We start from the raw sequence: 16929 nt of genomic DNA, 5'->3' as shown, positions 1-16929 counted from the left end.
AAATCGAAATTTTCGGCAAACAAAAAATCATTTTCCCACTCTAAATTAAACATTTCTTTATTTGTTTCTCTAGCATCAAGCGTACATCCAACCTCACTGCATGACTAAGCGAGACTAAGTCGTTTTGTTTATTTTTATTCATTGTGGGAGTACAGCGTATAAATATCTCAGAAGGTTTTTTTTTTAATTTAAAAATTTTATTTTGGAAAAAATAAAAAGTTTATTTTGGAAAATGTACCTATTCATTTTCCAAAATAAACTAATTTTTATCTAAAATGCTTTCTTAAAGATACAAGCAAAGAAGTTTAATGACATTTACAAATTTTAATCTAAAAAACTAATATTTTTATTTAAAACACCACCATTTCAAAATTAACATTTTCCATGCCTGTGTTGAATTCAATATGAGAGTACAAATTGTTCTCTTTTCTTATGTTTCGCTCTTGCAAAAACTGACCAATAGCAGGCGTTGCCTGGCTCTGCATTTGAGACAAAATAAATAAAAAATGGAAAAAAATAATTGTTCAAGAAAATTTCCTAAAACATGAAAAGTGCTTTGAAATTAAAATATATAAATGCCGAATTCTATACAATAAATAATATATTCATAAAAATTCTATATTTTCTAATATTTTCAAAAAACCTAATCAACTAGATTTCCCTGTAGTGTAAATGGGGTATTAATGTTTTTCTCATTTTTTTTATTGGTTGCAATAGCCAACATTTTTTTATATTAATTATATTTTGCCAAAAATTAATTTTATTTAAAAGATAAATGTATTTTATTTCAAATTAAAAATTCAGATCACCTTTACACATACACGAAATCAAGTAGATTTCATTTAAAATCTTTTTACAAATCTACACCGTTTACCCTTAATATTTTTGACATTTAGGAAGATTTGATTTTTTCTAATATTTCTCGAAATTGTGTTTGATTTGAAAAATAAAAAGCAAAAATGGGATATTTATTAAAATTTTATTTATAATAAAAAAATATATTTTGAAATATAACATTACCTTTTTTTAAATTAATTTTTCATTCAATTTATTAAAATTTTGTCGACATTTTATTTTTTTTTTTGTTTGTTTTTTCTTTTTTCTTGTGCAGCGTCGTATTTTTTAGTGTTATTTAGCAAAATCTGATTTGTATCACTAAAAAGTACTAGATTTTGATTAGATTTTAACGAAATCTAGTTGAAGAGGTATATTTTGTTTTAAATGGAAAATCCAGTTAAAATCAACTACATTTGGCTCGAAATCCTATAAATACTAGATTTCGTGTATGTGTAAATGGGGTAAAATATTTTAACTCAAACTACTCACACGATATCTAGTAACAACACATTAAAGTAGACTAAATCTACAAACTTTTGGAGCCTTTATTATAAACCATTTATTATTAATATTTTAAGCAAACAGACTTGATCCTCTCTGTCTTTTATTTTTGATATTTTTTATTCTTTTTGGACATAAATTTAAATATCCTTAAAACGTTCGGCTCTAAGCCGACTGTAAGCCGCCGAATTATTTTAGTTCAGACGCCGTCGACAATTTTAAGTCGACTTCGGCCTTAGTTTGTGTATGTTTATTGAATTAAATGTTACTGTTTTTATTTATAAAAAAGTAAATTTAGCAACTGGAATAAATAAAGTCAATAAAGTTTTCGTTTCAAAGGTGAGATTTATAATGATGAAATTAAAAATTTTAAAGATTTTATACTCTGGACTTGAATGCTTTTAAAAATCATTAAACTCGATTTAAATTAAGTGAAATGTTTATATGCATATATTCATGTTTTCAAATTTAATCTAAACAGCAATATAGGTATGGACATACATATATAATTAAAAAGTAATTTTAAGAGAAATTGGTTCCAATTCATATGTAATTATGATTAACTCGAGCCAGTTGGAAGATGTTTATCCATATGGCAAGTCGACTATTTCAGTGCTACATACGTACATATTATTTATTTGCCATCGGAACGAACTTATTTGCAATTTAAGATATAAGGTGAACCTTAATACATACATATCGTAACCTGAAAAGCAAATGGCCCTATCTAACCAAAAATTCAAAATCGATTTTATTGTTGATTCCAATGAAACAAATGACCACACCAAACTGATTTTATTGACAAAAAACAAAAGTACCTATCTACAAAGACATTTAACCGTCAACACCCACATACCCAGGTATGTTTTTGATTTTTGAAGTGATATATCTCGAGATCTATATACGATATATATCGGCTTGAAATTTGGACTATGCTTTCAGAGTAATGTTTTTTTTCGATTTTACTATTACTAAAAGTTTTATTTTATGAGATCCTGACGCATTTGCACAGCATAAAAATGTTATTCTTTTGCTTTTCCATTTTTGCACCTGGAGCGCTTTTCTCCAATGACGTTACATATGTCTTTTGTGAAGAAGTTTCCAATATAGACCAGACTCATCGGCATTATACAACTGATCATCGGATAAACCCAAATCTTCTAGCTTTGCTTTCAATTTAATTTTAAAAGGATTTACGAACTGAGATTGCGCGGAATATTTTAATGTATTATGAAAACAAACATCATTTTATAATAGATTTTGTGGGAAAAATAAATAAATTTATTATGTTGTTCAGACAGTCCTTAAATTTTATACCACATTTTAAATATTTAAAAAAAAAAATAATTTACTTAAACTAATTTAACTTTTTTTAAAAAAAGTGCAAAAAATAGCTTCACAAAAGTATTCGAATTTTTTGTATAAATCATATTTAGATTAGCATTATGAAGTAAAAATAAATAATTAAAATGAAATTAATGTTTTGTATAGTAGTCTTTGTTTTTAAAAACAACTTCCAAGCGTCGTGGGACCGTTTCTACAAATTTATGGAATAGTTCTGGCGTTATTATGTCCCATTCTTCATGAAAAGCAACCGTTTGGTGGTTTTAGAGGATAATGAGTGATTTAAAAGTTGTTCTTGTAAATATAACCACAAATGGAGTTTAAGTCCAGACATTAACTCCATTGAAAATTTGGTGAAAGAAGATACTTAGTGTTGTAAATGACCAACATTTTCACGTACCAGGTCGTGTATTTTGGATCGTTTTTCTGTTGAAAAATAAATTGAATGGGTTGTAGCCCCATTTTGGTGGTACTAGCATGCAAATTCTGCTCTAAAATTGACAAGTGGACCTTCTAGTCTATAATTACAATAATAAATTTTAGCGGTCCAACACCGTGGACGGACACAGAACCCCAAAATATGGCAGAGCAACTTGGGTCCTTTACAGTTGGTTTTAAGTTAGATAATTCCAAGGCATCTCCAAGCTTTCGCCATATCATTTGACGACCATCTGAGCCAAAAATATTATATTTGTACTAATCGTCGAAAATAACCTCCTTCCAGAATCCAATATTCTTACTTATGAGTGTATTTGCGGAGTCAAGACACTTAACATCGATTAACTTCGATATGAGCGGTTTCCACCTTGGTACTTGACCATGCAAATTATTGCTCCCTGGTACTTTGCGCACAACTTCGACACTAATTTTTATTCACAGGACTGTCCTGAGTTCGTTGTTAATTTTTGGAGCTGATAGATGAAGTTTCCTTCGGTATTTCCTCAGTATTTCTCTGTCGTCCTGTATTGACAGCAGTTTTGGACGACTTGATAATGGTAAATACTCGATGGAATTCTTTGTTCCATGCGTGTAATGACAAAATATATTGTCGATGGGAATCTATCAAACATTTCCTATATGTATTTAATTGAGCGACCTTGATTATACAGATATAAATTAATTTTTTAATTTGAATTGATCAACTCTTTTTCTTTGAACATTTTAAGCGCTTACACAGGAAGGTTTTACAACATAATTATGCAAATTTCCAAAAAATATAATGTTAAATATTCCATATAACCACTACCTGTATAATAGGTTAATTAATGGGCAATAAAACACGTGTTCAAGGATTCTAAAAAAGTTCTGAGAAAAAATTCGAATATTTTTGGGCAATACCTGAAATGACCCTTTTTGGGTTTTTTCCATTTTCTTGGATACCATTAATGAGTTTTTATTACTTTTTTCTTGTATTTCGTAAAAATAATATAAATTAATAAAATTTCATTAAAAAATTTTAAATACTATTATTATTTTTAAAGTAGCATCATAAAATAACACAGTAATTCATAAAAAATAATAAATTCGAATATTTATGTGAGACACTGTATGTTTTTGTGAATTTGTTTGGCTTTCTCTTTCAACATCAAACCACTTACAGGGATGTTTTTATTTCACATGCAAATAAACCACTTATAGATTTTTCCATTTTTGGAAGCTCTGAAGATCGTAATTATTTTGCGTTTTCCGGGTCCATAAAACGTATTGTTAACACATTTTAAAATATTGTCTTTTTTGTTTTTTTATTAAACATACACAGAAAAAAATAATACATAACATGAATGAATTTTGTAATACATTGTATGAATCGAGCATGACTTTTTTTTCCCAAACCATTTTCATTCAGAATATTAAAAGTTCATAAAGTGTATGAACTTGTACATGACGAAAAGTTTTTGAATTTTTACTTTTTTTCTACGATATTTATGAACAATTGCAAAAAAGTTTATTATCTACTAATCTGTTTCCATATTTTGTAGATAGTAATCCTATATTAGTGGCCTCCGGTAGGTTAGTGGTTAGTGTTCTAGTCTGGTAGACCGGAGGTGGTGGGTTCGATTCCCACCTGAGGCACTGGTTAAGGAGCGCACAACAGGCCCGATAGAGGCCTAGGTGTATGTCTTCGGATTTGATGTACATATGTACATCCTCCTTTCAAACTAACTAACTAACTAACTAATCCTATATTAGCGAATTTTGTACAATAAAAAAATATAAATTGAAACGCAGAAAAACTAAATGTTAACCAAGAAAACATCATCCAACATAGTTAAGCATCTATTCTTCATAAAATGCCGCTAAATACATGCACATTTCATCGATTTTAATATAAAAATCATAAAGAAATACAAAATTTTCCTAAGAAAATTTCAAACATTTTTTTTAACAAAGAGTGTGTGCCAATCGGTAACAATTTACTTGAAAATGTAAATTTTTGATAGATATGAGGTGAATAAAATTTTACTAGCTCATCGGGCTACATAAATGTTTGACAATTGAAAAGAAAAATTTGAAAATACAAAAAATAAAATATTTTATAATTTTAGTTTGTAATACATTTGTGATTGTAGAAATTTATTTTAAAAATAAAAAAATCAATAGAAGTGTTCAGCTCCAACAAGATTCCCAAGATTTTATATAAAAATAAAACAAATGTATATTTCAAATTTATTAGAGATGAAGATCTCTTTTTATTTAAACCAAAATATTACCTCGTAGAAGTAGATGGTTTTGTAAATGTAATTGCACGTAGTGCTTGTGTCGTAGACAAATCAAAAGTGATTTATAATGTCAAACGAAACAAGCATAAATTTGGTGGCAAACAATATTTAAGCACCGTTAGCGGTTACTCGTTAGAATCTTCCAACAAAGTTGCAAAAAAAAGGGAAGCTTTATAGGATTCTAACGTTGTTATAAATAGTATTTCAAAAAGGTAGTTAAATCAATTTTAACTTAAACATTGCCGGCCACCTTGCAATACCTTAGGAATTGCAAACGATTTTAAAACGATGTAGATTTTTAAGAAGTCTCTCGACTTTCCCCACAGAACCTAAGTCCCGAAGGTGGATTTTTAAGAAGTCTCTCGACTTTCCCCACGGAAACTAAGTCCCGCAGGTGGATTTTTAAGAAGTCTCTCGACTTTCCCCACAGAACCGAAGTCCCGCAGGTGGATTTTTGGAAAGTCTCTCGACTTTTCCCACAGCACCGAAGTCCTGCAGGTGGATTATTATTTAATATAAGTAATATAATATATATAAAGATAATAATTAATAAGGTATAATAATAAACATAAATAAGGTAGTAGGAACATAAATATGTTTCTGTGAGCATTTTAAAGTGATAATAAATTAAAGGTTAACAAGCGTTAGACCACGTAGAATACGTTAAATTGTCGATATATGCTTCAAAATCCGTAGGATTAGCTGGACCTGTCAGTATCCAGCCAAATATAGTTTTCTGTGCCAATAATGACCCTAATACGTTTTGTTGTATTTCCGGTAAAATAATGCGCGGATATAAATCTGCTCCGATAAGAATATCTACAGGCCTACTGGTAAAAAGATTCGAATCAGCCAAACAAAGATTTGGCAATAATTTTCCAATATCGACATTTACAGAAGTCGAAGGCAAATTTCCTGTTATTTCTGGTAAAACAAATGCGTTAGTTGATAGTTTTATTGAAGAATCTAAATCTGAACTAATTTCCAAAGGATAAAACTTTGAAACTCCAAAAACCGCATTATTAACGCCAGAAACGTTACAATTCGAAGAATGAGTGGGAAGTTTTAATCTTTTTCGTAAACGTTCAGAAATGAAAGAACATTCTGAACCCGAATCTATTAAAGCACGGACCTGATACTTATGGCTGTTATGAATTATGTTTACCATTGCAGTCCCTAACAAAACGGACTGATTCTGTCTAGTATGAAATACTTGTGGATTAGAAGTAACATTATTGGACGTATGCGATTGTCGAGTGTGAGAGTTAGTGGGTCGTAGAACCTCACTGGAATTCTGTTCAGTAGAAACAGTAGGTCTTTCAACTATAGAATTATCTGTATGCTGCAGATGAAGCATAGAATGATGTCGATTATTGCAAATAAAACAGTTATTGTTGATTGTACAACTTCTGACTTTATGTGTCCTCGAAAGGCAATTAGTACAGCAGTTATAATCATTCACAGTAGAAATTCTGTCAGATACTGAAAGATTTTTAAATCGACGACAATTTCGCAAAAGTGTGACTGATTAGGGCATAAGATACATGAAGGTTTAGTAATAGTAGAACTATTTGAATGCACTGAAGAGTCGACGTCAGTCGAGTTCGTACCTTTAAGATCTTGAAGACATTGCAATGTCTGAATTCTTTCTGTCAGAAAGTTATCGAAATCTTTCCATGTAGACAAAACAGTTTTGTTTTTAACACCCTGTTCCCACAAAATAACTGTAGATCTAGGCAGACGTTGAATACACATAAAAATTATAATTGGATCCCAATTATACGTAGGCACTTTATAAATAGAAAGAGCCGAAAGGCAACTATTAATTCCGCGTTGACGTGTTTTGAGTGCTGTTATCGATTCCTTGTCAAGGAAAGGAAGGCCAAAAATAAGTTTTAGTTGGTTATGTACCAACATAAGAGGATTCTCATATGCTTCCTTTAAATTGCGCCAGGCTACTTCAAAACTTGCGTTAACAAGTGGATATTTAGAAACGATTTCTTTTGCTTTACCCTCGGTTTTTCTTATTAAATGGCAAAGCCGTTCTATATTGCTAAGCCGCGAGCTATTAATAACAAGTAAGAGTGTTATATTCGGCCATGCCGAATCTTATATACCCACCATCAAATCATCCTTATAAATAAACTTTGATATTATCGATCTATGTTGAATCATATGTCGATATTATTATGAACATCAGGGAAATATTTGGAAGAGGGAAATTAATAAAGGCTTAAGCATGGACCGTGCTCTTCCGAATTAAAAATATTAATTTTGTTTGATCCAATATTTATAACCATAAACTCATACAAAACTTGTTAATGTGAAATTTCATCGCTGTAGTCGCATTTGAGCGTTACAGCCAGTAACGAGCGTTACAGTCACTATCTGAGGGGGACCTTATATGGAGGGTGGGGTCAGTTATAGACCGATCCCCATAAAATGTGATAAATAGTTTTTGGCTAGTACAAAACTTGTTTACGTAGAATTTCACTGCTGTAATAGCATTTTTGAGTCAGTAATGAGCGTTAAAGTAATTTTCCGAAGGGGACCTTATAGGGTAGTCATTTTCTGAAGGGGACTTTATATGGGGGGTAGGGTCAATTATGGACCGATCCTTATAAAATTATATGAAGAGATTTATGTTCCCATAAAACATGTTTGTGCCGAATTTCACCGCTATTGATGCTTCTCTTAGCCAGTTATGGGCGATAAAGTCATTTTCTGAAGGGGACTTTATATGGGGGGTAGGGTCAATTATGGGCCTATCCTTATAAAATTTTACAAAGAAATTTATGTTCCCATAGAACATGTTTGTGCCGAATTTCACCGCTATTGATGCTTATCTTAGCCAGTTATGGGCGATAAAGTCATTTCTGAAGGGGACTTTATATGGGGGGTAGGGTCAATTATGGGCCTATCCTTATAAAATTCCACGGAAAGATTTATGTTCCTATAGAACATGTTTGTGCCGAATTTCACCGCTATTGATGCTTCTCTTAGCCAGTTATGGGCGATAAAGTCATTTTCTGAAGGGGACTTTATATGGGGGGTAGGGTCAATTATGAGCCTATCCTTATAAAATTTTAGAAAGAGATTTAGGTTCCCATGAAACATGTTTGTGCCGAATTTCACCGCTATTGGTTCTTCCCTTAGCAAGTTATGAGCGATAAAGTCATTTTTGGAGGGGACTTTATGTGGGGGGTAGGGTCAATTATGGACCGATCCTTATAAAATTTAAAAAAAAGATTTATGTTCCCATAAAACATGTTTGTGCCGAATTTCACCGCTATTGATGCTTCTCTTAGCCAGTTATGGGCGATAAAGTCATTTTCTGAAGGGGACTTTATATGGGGGGTAGGGTCAATTATGAGCCTATCCTTATAAAATTTTAAAAAGAGATTTAGGTTCCCATAAAACATGTTTGTGCTGAATTTCACCGCTATTGGTTCTTCCCTTAGCAAGTTATGAGCGATAAAGTCATTTTCTGAAGGAGACTTTATATGGGGGGTAGGGTCAATTATAGACCGATCCTTATAAAATTTTACAGAGAGATTTAGGTTCCCATAAAACATGTTTGTGCCGAATTTCACCGCTATTGATGCTTTTCTTAGGCAGTTATGGGCGATAAAGTCATTTTCTGAAGGGGACTTTATATGGGGGGTAGGGTCAATTATGGACCGATCCTTATAAAATTCTACGAAGAGATTTAGGTTCCCATAAGACATATTTGTGCCAAATTTCACAGCTATTGGTTCTTCCCTTAGCAAGTTATGAGCGATAAAGTCATTTTCTGAAGGGGGCCTTATATGGGGGCTAGGCGAAATTGTGGACCGATATTGCCCATTTTCAATACCAAACAAACTGCAGCAACTAGAAGTATCTGTGCAAAATTTCAGCTCGCTAGCTGCTTCCATTTGGACTCTATCGTGTTTTCAACAGACAGACAGACAGACAGACAGACGGACAGACGGACAGACGGACGGACATGGCTAGATCGTCTTAGAATCTTATAAGGACCCAGAATATATATACTTTTACGGGTCTTAGACGAATATTTCAATGTGTTACAAACGGAATGACAAAAACAATATACCCCCCATCTTTTTTGATGGTGGGTATAAAAATTGCGGTAAATAAATCCCTAAAAGCGGGTCAAGAAACATAATCACCTCTGAATGAATCAATATCATAAGGAGGTAGTGCTAGATTATGATCTGTATTACCGGAGTTCGAATTTACCGTTGGAGATTCATTGCTTTTCAAAGCAGATTTGAATTCATCCATTTTCTCATGGATAGATCCTCCGCATTGGATATACGCTGTGTAGGTAGCTTTATATTTAGCCGCTGCCACATCAAATTCTTCGGACTCTAAAGAGTTAAGACATTCATTATACGTCGTCTTAACTTTACCCCAAAGTGTTCTTAACTCTTGACTCTGAATCTCCAAAGTATAAACCGTATGAATTTCTTCGTCAAAATTACTAAACATAGCCCCGAATGCAATAAGAGCATCCGATGCTCTAATAAACGAGTTTAGTGGCGAAACCGACATTTTTTAATATTTGAAAAGTTGTTTAAAATAAATAAATTAATAATACTACTTGACTACAAAAAGTATATAAACAAATGTGATAATAGTCAAACTGGCCTAGCGTAGGGTGACTAATATAAAGGTAGAAGAAGAATCAACCGTTTATGTATTTTATTGTTTTATTTTACAGATCTAAATCTGTAAACAAATAACGCACAAAAGAAAATGTAAAAACCACTGATTTTTGTAATAAAATTTACTTTAATTTAATATATTGTCCGTAGGATCAAAAATAAATTAAAACATTTTAAATATAAATTAGAGTTCGAATTAGTGAGATGTATCCACAAATTAAAAAAAATAAAACAAAAATTCACAAAAGAAATGTGTGTATATGTTCGCGAAACAAAACAAACGAATTTTATCACTTGCTCACAATTGAAATATATTTACGTACCTTATTTCGTAGAAATAAATAAATGATAAAGATATCTCCGGTGGACTGTATTATAGGAATGGAGTTGAAGGTGCCAAAGAAGATCCGGTACTGATATAAAGATCCAAAAAATCCGATAAATGATCTAAGAATTCCGGTTCGCTAGGACCAAATGTTCAGCTCCAACAAGATTCGCAAGATTTTATATAAAAATAAAACAAATGTATATTTCAAATTTATTAGAGATGAAGATCTCTTTTTATTTAAACCAAAAAATTACCTCGTAGAAGTAGATGGTAAATGTAATTGCACGTAGTGCTTGTGTCGTAGACAAATCAAAAGTGATTTATAATGTCAAACGAAACAAGCATAAATTTGGTGGCAAACAATATTTAAGCACCGTTAGCGGTTACTCGTTAGAATCTTCCAACAAAGTTGGGAAGAAAGGGAAGCTTTATAGGATTCTAACGTTGTTATAAATAGTATTTCAAAAATGTAGTTAAATCAATTTTAACTTAAACAGAAGTGTTTCTTTTATTAAAATAAATGCAGATTTTCTTGTGAAATTAGTGACAATTGTCAAAATTTAATGTAATCAAAAAAGATTTCGTTTGGCACAGCAAATGTGATAATATTTTCCACCATAAGAAAATTTTATTTTATCATAGAACTTTGCTGCCGTTTGGCACACAGTCAAATAGAAAAATAAAAATAAATTTGAAATATTTTAAGTCAAGGCTTCTAGATTATGTTTGAAAAAAATATAAATTATAAAATTCATACAATTTAGGAACTTATTCTTAAATATTATTAACTTTAAACAATGAAAACAGTTCATAATATTTATGCTCAAACTTTTTTCTGTGTATCGTTGTTTTGCAACTTTTTACTTAACACTGTAACACTCGATCCTCTTTTTAAATATTCCATAATTTCGCATTTTTCATTTAAGGATATAAACTTTCGACTGTTTTTAGACATCACTAATTTTAAAAATAAATTCACGAACCTACCCCAACAAGTTACATAAAGCTACTAGCATTAAATACCTTTAAAATAATGGCATACTATGGTATTTATTAATTCGGGGATTCCCAACAATAAAAATAAATGCTTTTACAAATTAAAAAATCCCAAAAAATTCAAAAAAATTTTTCACTATTTAGAGCCATTAAACTTTGTTCACTATTTAGAGCGCCCATATAAAAAACTGAGTGTTCACATTAGGTGTGTGTGAAGTTAAATTCGAATTTAACTAGCAAAGACACAAACTAGATTTGTTTACAGTGCTAATTTTGCAGCTAACAGAGCCCTGTTAATCACTTAACAGAATATTGTAATTGAATTAGGAGAACGAAAACTGTCCATTTAGGAAGCAGGATGAAGGTTCCACACATCCAACTAAGTATATGGAAATGGTGGTCCAAAGGCTACTTAATGGAACTTTGTATGTAATATATCTGTATTTATAGTAAACCTACTTAAACATTCAACTTTGTTTACCAATATTCTGGACAGGATTACTGGAACTGAGTGAAAGTTACACATGTTCCACTATATGGAAATGGTAGTCCTAGGGATATGTCATGGATCCGCATTAGTGGTATATCTGAAATAATCTTGGAATGCCTTAATTATTTAAACTTTTTTTGAAAAATTCTTGAGAGGATTAGTGGAACTGGGTGGAAGTTACAAATATCTCACCATATGGAAAAGTTGATCCTGGGGATGGGAAATGGAACTCCATTAATGGGATATATGAAATAACCCTGAAACACCTTAAAAATTTAACTTTTTTTGAAAATTTCTTGAGAGGATTAGTGGAACTGAGTGGCAGTTACATATATCCCACTATATGGAAATTTTAGTCTAACAGGTACCTAGTGGAACTATATAGGTTCAATATCTGAAATAATCGTGGGACTCCCACAGAATGAAATTTGATTTTGTTTGAAAAATAGTACATTTTATGAAAATTTCTGGAGAGGATTAGTGGAACTGAGTGGAAGTTACATATATCCCACTATATGGAAATTTTAGTCTAAGGGATACCTAATGGAACTATTTAGGTTGAATATCTGAAATAATCGTGGGACTCCCACAGAATAAAATTTGATTTTGTTTGAAAAATAGTAAATTTTTGAAAATTTCTGGAGAGGATTAGTGGAACTGAGTGAAAGTTACAGATATATATTCAACTGTATATGGTTCCATTAGGTATCCCTTAGACTAAATTTTCCATATAATGGGATATATGTAACTTCCACTCAGTTCCACTAATCCTCTCCAGAAATTTTCAAAGAACTTAATAATATGTTTTTTTTCTGTTTAGGCTTAACTTATAAAGCTATAAGAACGAAATTTAAGCATGTGTTAAAGTATATGCATGGTTCCAACATATATTTTTTTTAGAAAAATATATTGGAAATTCTCAAGGATATAAAAGGATACATTTTTCAAAAGACATTTTTTAAAACTTTTCGTCCTGAAAAGTAATAATAATAAATTGTATCTATTTCTGGAAAATGTTCTCTATCATTTTATATTCATATAAAGAAAAATTAATGAGCGGAACTATTTAAATAATTTTTTTGAAATTTGTATATCCTTAAAACTTTGAAGTCCTTTAAAAGGGAGAAAAGATCACAAAATGAAAAACTGAAAACGCAGTTCTACTATATATGATCTCAGGTTTCATATGTGTATAGTGTGTTCAATTCCAACAAAAAAAAAAATGTAAAATTGTATCACGGTGTTATATCCGTTTTAATGCGTTCATATAAATTGTGACCATTTCTATGCATTTTTTTTCAGTGTGCAATATATAAAAACATTTTTCGTTAAAATTATTAACAAACCAAAATTAAACATTTCAAGAAAGACATTTATTTAAATTAGATAAATGGATTTTATGTAAAATTCTGAATATTTTCGATTATTTTGTTGACAAACAATTCCCCGAAAGGGGCCCGGTAGGCCAGTTGGTAGTGTGCAGTCTGGGGGTTGTGGATTCGATTACCACCAGAGATTTTGGTCTGCTACACTACAACGGGGGTATGGTCATCGTCACCCTGCTCGGTAAATTAGGTTAGAATATAATTGTAATGAACAAACAAATAAAAAATGGTATTTCTCTCTTTATTTCGAAAATAATCACAATATTCCTTTAATTAAAGATTTGTACGTTAAAATGTACATTTTCTTTTAAAAATCATGTTTCCGGAAATTATTTTAAAAATTAATTATTAATTTAATTTCTATTGTAAGATTTTTTGAATTTCAAACTGTGTACACATTCAGTTGGATTTAGAATCTCGATTTGTTAAGTCTTTTGGATAATTATAATGTTTAGTGCTCTTGTTTGGCATCAATCCAATTTGTCCAAGTTTTTATGAAAATAAAACAAAATAAAGTTTCAAATTTTATGAGACGTAGATCTCTTTTATTTAAAACCAAATATTACCTCGTAGAAGGTTTGCAGGTTTTTTATGTAAAAGATAATATGCACGTAGTGCTTGTCGTAGACAACATCAATATCTTAAGACTGTGGAAAAAACAAGCTTAATTTGGTGGCAAACAATATTTAAGTACCGTTAACGGTTTACTCGTTAGAATCTTCCAGCAAAGATGTATAAAATTGGCATTAGATTCGAACGTTGTTAAAATAGTATTATTTATTAAAAGGAGCAATTACCAAAATGCAGCTCGCAACAAAACTCGCTTAAACATTGCCGGCCACCTTGCAATATCTCAAGCATATTGTAACACTCAATTAATTCATTCGCAATATCTTAAGCCGAATGAAGCAAATGAAAATATAATAATTCATTCGCAATATCTTAAGTCGAATGAATCATGGTTGGTTTTATGACAGATCCATCAACTGTATAAACTAAATACTTAAATATTAGGCAAAACGTAAACATATTTTAGTGAGCTTATTTAGTGATAATGAAGTAAATTTTTCGATAAAAGTATTTCAATTCCTATGCGACCAAGTCGAATATTCCGGAAAGTTAATAACTGAATTAAATTGATTAGGATTAACTGGACCTGTCAGAATCCAGCCAAAAATCGTCTTTTATGCTAATAACGACCCTAATAAGTTTCGTTGTATATCCGGTAAAACAATCCAAGGGTATAGATCAGCGCCAATAAGGATATCAATAGGTCGATAGCCGAAGGATTAAAATCCGCCAAACGAAGATTTGGCAATAATTTTTGAATGTTGGCGTTGACGGAAGTCGTAGGCAAATTTGTCGATATTTCTGGTAAAACAAATGCATTTATATTTAGTTCTACGGAAGAATCGAAGTTAGATCCGATTTTCAAAGAACAAATATTTCTCGAAACTACTGATGCAGTATTATTGACACCAGAAATTTCAACATTCGTAGAACGCGAGGAAATGTTAAACCTTTTTCGTAATCGCTCAGTAATAAACGAGCATTCCGAACCCGGATCAATCAAAGCACGGACCTGATACTTATTGTTAATATGTTTTATATTAACAGTCGCTGTCCCTAAGAGTGCGAACTGATTATATCGAGTATGAAATACTTGACGGTTTGACATAATATTATTCGACGTATTCGGTGTTGGATAATTTTGTAGCGAGTTAGTGGTTCGTAGAACCGCGTCTGAATTGCGTTCAGTAGAAACAGAAGGCGTTTCTGTATGCTGAATATGAAGCATAGAATGGTGCCGATTATTGCAAATAAAACAATTACTATTCACTTTACAATTGCTGACATTATGTGTCCTCGAAAGGCAATTATAACAGCAATTATATTTGTTTACGGTAGAAATTCTATCCATTATTGAAAGATTTTTAAACTTTAGACAATTTCGAAAAAAATGAGACTGGTTAGGACGCAAGATACACGACATTTTAGTAGAAGTAGCATCGTAAGAATGTTTTGAAGATTCCACGTCAGAAGAGTTTGTCCCTTTAAGGTCGTGAAGACATTGCAATGTTTGAATTCTTTCCGTCAGAAAGTTATCAAAATCATGCCAAGTACACAACACTGATTTGTCCTTAACGCCCTGTTCCCATAAAATCACAGTTGACCTAGGCAGACGCTGAATACATATGAAAATAATAATTGGGTCCCAATTCTCAGTAGGAATTTTACGTATTAAATGGCAAAGTCGTATTTAAATTTACCGTTGAAGAATCACTATTCTTCGAATCACGTTTAAATTTGTCCATTTTCTGATTAATAGAGCCTAAACATTGAAAATAAGCCATGTATGTGGTCTGATATTTAGACGCTGCCACATCTACATCACTAGATTCACTGGGGGGAGAAGTTTCGAAAAACTTCTGACAAGAAGTATAAGTTGTTCTAACTTCCTCCCACAATCGTCTTATTTCCTCGACCTGTATCTCTAAGGTAAAAATGTTATGAATATCCTCACCTAAATCATTAAACATCATTAAACAAGAGCATCCGATGCTCTAATAAATTCGTTTAGTGGCGTAACAGACATGTTTAATATTAAAAAAATTAATAAAATGTAAGGAAATTAAAAATCAGAACTAATTCACGACAAAAAATATTATAATTAGTTTTAAATGTCAAGCAACAAACGTGACAATGGCTAAACTGATCGACCGTAGGGTGACCAATATAATGGAAGAACAAGAATTAACCGTATATGTATTATGTTTTTATATTTTACAGATGTAAATCTGTAAACAAATGAAGCACAAAAGAAAATATAAAAACACTAATTTATTGAAAATAAAAAAATAACTTTAATTTATTGTCAGTCGGAGCAAAAAAAATTAAAATTTCCAAAAAATTAATTAAGGGATAGATTGCACTGTATTAAATATTAAAAGTAAAAATGACGAAAAAATACAAAAAGAACTTTGTGTATGTGTGCGCGTTAAAACAACCGAGTTTTTTATCACTTCACTTTTCCTCACAAAATATATTTACGTACCTTAATTATTTCGTAGAAATAAATAATAAATATATTGCCAGTGGACTGTATTATTGAGGATGATAGACTTCAAAAGATGCCAATAAAATCCAGTACTCAATTCAGGAATCCGGTTCGCTAGGACCAAATGTTTGGCATCAATCCAATTTGTCCAAGTTTTTATGAAAATAAAACAAAATAAAGTTTCAAATTTTATGAGACGTAGATCTCTTTTATTTAAAACCAAATATTACCTCGTAGAAGGTTTGCAGGTTTTTTATGTAAAAGATAATGTGCACGTAGTGCTTGTCGTAGACAACATCAATATCTTAAGACTGTGTAAAAAACAAGCTTAATTTGGTGGCAAACAATATTTAAGTACTGTTAACGGTTTACTCGTTAGAATCTTCCAGCAAAGATGTATAAAATTGGCATTAGATTCGAACGTTGTTAAAATAGTATTATTTATTAAAAGGAGCAATTACCAAAATGCAGCTCGCAACAAAACTCGCTTAAACAGCTCTTTTTATATAACTTTCATCACTTTTTATACAAAATTATTTAGAAATTGGTTATATCGAGTACAACATTTACTAATTTATTCTTAATATAAGGTACTCAATG

The 16929-nt window shown here is 31.2% G+C and overlaps 1 protein-coding gene across 1 annotated transcript in view; it reads left to right on the top strand.

The window, feature by feature from the left end:
• Positions 1–1581: 1581 nt before the first annotated feature.
• The window catches only part of LOC119605018 (maternal effect protein staufen-like), a 296685-nt gene continuing 281337 nt past the window's right edge, over positions 1582–16929 (top strand). The window contains exon 1 of the mRNA XM_037957952.1: positions 1582–1677. Within this exon, the coding sequence (XP_037813880.1) occupies positions 1585–1677 (93 nt within the window). The 5' untranslated portion in view covers positions 1582–1584. The remainder of the gene's footprint in view (positions 1678–16929) is intronic.

Source organism: Lucilia sericata, unplaced genomic scaffold (assembly GCF_015586225.1).
Source record: "Lucilia sericata isolate MDLA Ls3-8-SP2 unplaced genomic scaffold, ASM1558622v1 Contig000452F_arrow, whole genome shotgun sequence".
Lineage (NCBI taxonomy): Eukaryota > Metazoa > Arthropoda > Insecta > Diptera > Calliphoridae > Lucilia > Lucilia sericata.
This window is presented reverse-complemented; position numbering and strand designations above follow the sequence as displayed.